The sequence below is a fragment of the Podarcis tiliguerta genome (genome assembly GCF_965153285.1).
Source record: "Podarcis tiliguerta genome assembly, chromosome: 11".
NCBI classification, from domain to species: Eukaryota; Metazoa; Chordata; class Lepidosauria; order Squamata; family Lacertidae; genus Podarcis; species Podarcis tiliguerta.
The window spans coordinates 3,661,638-3,665,299 of record NC_139544.1 but is presented as its reverse complement, the minus strand read 5'-3'; the positions used below and the strand labels follow the sequence as shown (position 1 = coordinate 3,665,299).

Here is a 3,662-nt window from a genome sequence, read left to right as displayed (position 1 = left end):
AAGGTGTTGTAATAAGCATACTTACAAGAAAGAGGATTTTTAAAAAATGCTTTCGGAACAGAGTAATGATGAGACAGGTCTCGCACGTTTACACAACAATATTACACCAAACGCGTAAACTTCACTAAAGAACGCTATGTGAAATTTCCACTCGAAAAAATTGTCTCTATATGTCATCGTTCGACACATTTTTTCAAACCGAGATAGACTATCAGACAGTTCTTAGGTTTCAAAACCCATTTCCACTTTTAATCCCCGCTCATTTCTCCTTTAAGGTTTAGGGTTTTAATCTGTTGCTGGTTGCTGCTGTCAACATTAATACTGTATATATTTGGTCACATTTTTTGGCGGGGGGTGGGGAGGTTGCAGATTCGGTGTGAATCTGAGAGGGTTACCAATACACCCATGCAGGACTTTTCTCAATCCATAGTACACATTTCAGTTTGAACCAGGTTTCTGAAAGGTTAGTTCACCAAAGAGTGAGCAAATGATTCCAGGCGATCTCCTAGTTAACCCTATTCCTAAATTTTATATTGGCTCACTTCTCAAAGCTACCTGTGCTCCTCCATCTAGACTTGCCACCGGGGCTGGATCTATTATTAGTAGCTTGGAATAGGCAGTGCAGACCTGGGCGATGAAGAGTTCTTGGTAACTCTAAAGCTAGCAAAAGGAAGTTCCAGTAAAAGATGTCACGGCCTATCTCACGGAAGGAGCCCAAATGAATACCATGGCGACGTTCCTATTTATTTTTCAAGCCCCGGATTGCACAGATTGATGGTCATGCTTAAAATACTTTTTAGGTAAAACTTCCTGAAATAATACCAGCTAGACTCCTCCCCGCAACACCCTATTCTACAATAAGTCTACGTTAAAATAAGTCTCACTGAAGTCAGTAGCACGGCCACCAGACCATACAAGAAAATAATTCGGCACCTCTTTTCTAAACCCAATCTGAAATTATGTCTGGGCTGATTAGACATTCCAAGGAACTTCCTTTAAGGAATCGGCTTCGCGTTGAAAACTTTACATTCTGATACCTGGGAGTATTTTATTATTTCCGTGACTCCAGTGGCGCTTACTTTCAAGGAAGTGTGTTAAGGACCTTGGTTTTAGGACCCGATCGTAAAGGGTTTCTTTCTTTCTTTCTTTTCAGGGAGGGTGTCGTTTTGTGTAGCATTTCAAGCCTGGATGCAGCTTTGAGAGTTTGATGATCAACATACTTGCTAAATGATCACCAGCAATCTGAGTTTTAAAAATGGTTTAACAGTTAACACAGAGACCCTTACCTGAACCTGGCTCTCGACAAACTGATTGTACAACAATTAAAATACAGAGCTTGAAAGAATGGAGATGACAACGAGGATAAGAATAAGGACAGAGCAACGATCTTCCCAAACACTCCGCTGTGGCCGGGCTTTTGCCCTTAATATCTGTGTTTCCTAAAAGGCGAAGGGAAAAGCACTGCCGCCCCCGCTCTTGTAGGCGCCCCCTCTGAGGAATGGGCCGAGGCGGAATGTCAGGAACTTTTGCCTTCCGAGGAGTTTGTGGGAGTCTGTTCGAGAAGGGAAGAGGAGGAGCTGGGCGAAGCGGACGGGCAGAGCTGTTGGGCCACCTGGCTCACGGCCAGGGCGGGAATGGCGGTGGCCGAGGAGATGGCCGGGGTGGGCTTGATGGGCACCGGGATGGCCGGCAGCGTCTGCGCGGGCGGGTGGCAGAGGGCCTTCATGGGCACGCCGAAGGGTCCGTACTCGGCGGGGGAGAGGGGCAAGCTGCCGCCGCCGCCAGACTCCATCACGCCCACGTGGGGCCACACGGAGCTGACCATGGTGCTGATCTGCTGGCTGGCCACTGGGTAGCCCAGGTGGTGCATGACCGAGGCCAGGGGCAGCCCGCCCCCCTGGATCACGCCCTTGTAGTCTCGCCCGATGAGGTTCTCGATGGCGAAGGGGTGCTTGAAGCCCGGCGAGGAGCTGTAGGGCTGGAACTGGGGCAGCCTCCCCACAGCCGCCGCCGCCGCCGCTGCAGCTGCTGCCGCAGCAGCCATGCTGGAGTCTGGGTGGCCCTTGGCAGCTCCTGGAGGCTGCAAAGAAGGAGGAGGAGGAGGAGGAGGAAGAGGAGGCGGCTGGTGCGGGTGGTGCGGGTGGAAATAGTGGCTGAGGTGCGGGTGCAGGACGCCCCCTGCCTTGCCCGCCGCCGGCATGTGGGGCTCCGGCCGCGGCACCTTGAAGCGCTTCCTGCGCCGGAGGAAGCTGCCGTTCTCGAACATGTCCCCGCAGTCGGGGTGCAGCGCCCAGAAGCTGCCTTTGCCCGGCTGGTCCGGCCGGCGCGGGATCTTGATGAAGCAGTCGTTGAAGGAGAGGTTGTGGCGCAGCGAGTTCTGCCAGCGCTGCGTGTGCTCGCGGTAGTAAGGGAAGCGCTCCATGATGAACTTGTAGATGTCGCTCAGAGGGAGCATCTTCTCGGCCGAGTGCTGGATGGCCATGGCCGTCAGGGAGATGTACGAGTAAGGGGGCTTCTGGTCGCTGTAGGAGCTCTTGCCCGGGCGAGGCATGGCCCTGGCCAGCCCCTGGCAGAGGCGCCTGGAGAAGAAGAACCCGCGCACTCAGATCTCTCCCCGACCACGAAGGAGCGCTGCTCCGCTCAAGGCATCACTGGTGCAGGCGGCAATGGTACGTCCAGCCTTCCCGGCACGTCCTTCCCCGCAGATCTGCGACCCCGGGCGGAGAATGCATATTGCGAGCCCACCCCCTTTAATCCGTATCTCTCCCCTCTTTCCCCCTTCTTTCCCTCTAGGACTGGCTCTGCAATGCTACATACAAAGCGGGTTCACTGCTCCCAAATCAAGGTGCTTTCGAACCGCATCCTCAACCGTCTCGCTACCGCCGGCGGGACAGAATCCGGCAACTTCTTTGGCACGGGTCTTTTTCTGAACTTCCCCCTTCGCCATGTCTCACTACTCTGCGAAGAACTTCAGCCCATAGTGGGGAGGTCAGTCCCACGGCAGAACTCAATGCCCGGCGAGCAGCGCCTCCCTCCGCGCAGGAACCGCTCGAAGTAGAGCTGCCGGGGCCCGTCGAAGAAGCCGCTCGGCGCACCGCACGGTCCTCGCAGGGCGAAAGCGGCCCCTGCACGGTCCCGGGAAGGAGGCGGAGAAGTCACTCGCGGCCACCTGGATTTAGCTAAGACTCCCTCCCGTCAGATTCTGCGGATCCACTGCTGGCAAGGGTGTCTAGTGGCTGGAGTTTCTGCCGTGGCCTTTACGTGGGGAGCGGATTGGTGGTGAGTGCTTGGCCCTTGGGATCCCCTCGAGGAAAGAAGGAGCTGCTTGGAAGTGCCAGGCAGCTGCGTCCGGAGCGCTTGGCCGCCGCGCAGCCTGGAGGCAGAGCGCAGAGGTCGGCGACGGTGGCTGGAGAAGGCAGCGTGGCAGGTGGGCTTCTGGCTCGGCAGAGCTTCCCGGCTCCGTTTTGTGACGATCCCTAGCCGGGACAGCGAAGCACCCCGCCCAGTTCCAGCTTCTTTAGCATCACATGACAAAGGCTTAGGGAACACCAGAAGACACGGATCGCATTCTCTCTCCCCCTCCCCGCTTAACTCTTTGAGCGGACAAGGTGGGGCCAGGGACAAGCGCAGGGAGGCGACGCTGGAGGGAGCCGTTAAATCGC

At 55.5% G+C, this 3,662-nt stretch overlaps 1 protein-coding gene across 1 annotated transcript; it reads right to left on the bottom strand.

Moving 5' to 3' along the window:
- FOXB2 (forkhead box B2) lies at nt 1–3,125 on the bottom strand. Its single transcript, XM_083403518.1, has one exon. The coding sequence runs from the start codon at nt 2,549–2,551 to the stop codon at nt 1,517–1,519; it is 1,035 nt and encodes a 344-aa protein (XP_083259644.1). The 5' UTR covers nt 2,552–3,125; the 3' UTR covers nt 1–1,516.
- Nucleotides 3,126–3,662: the final 537 nt, after the last annotated feature.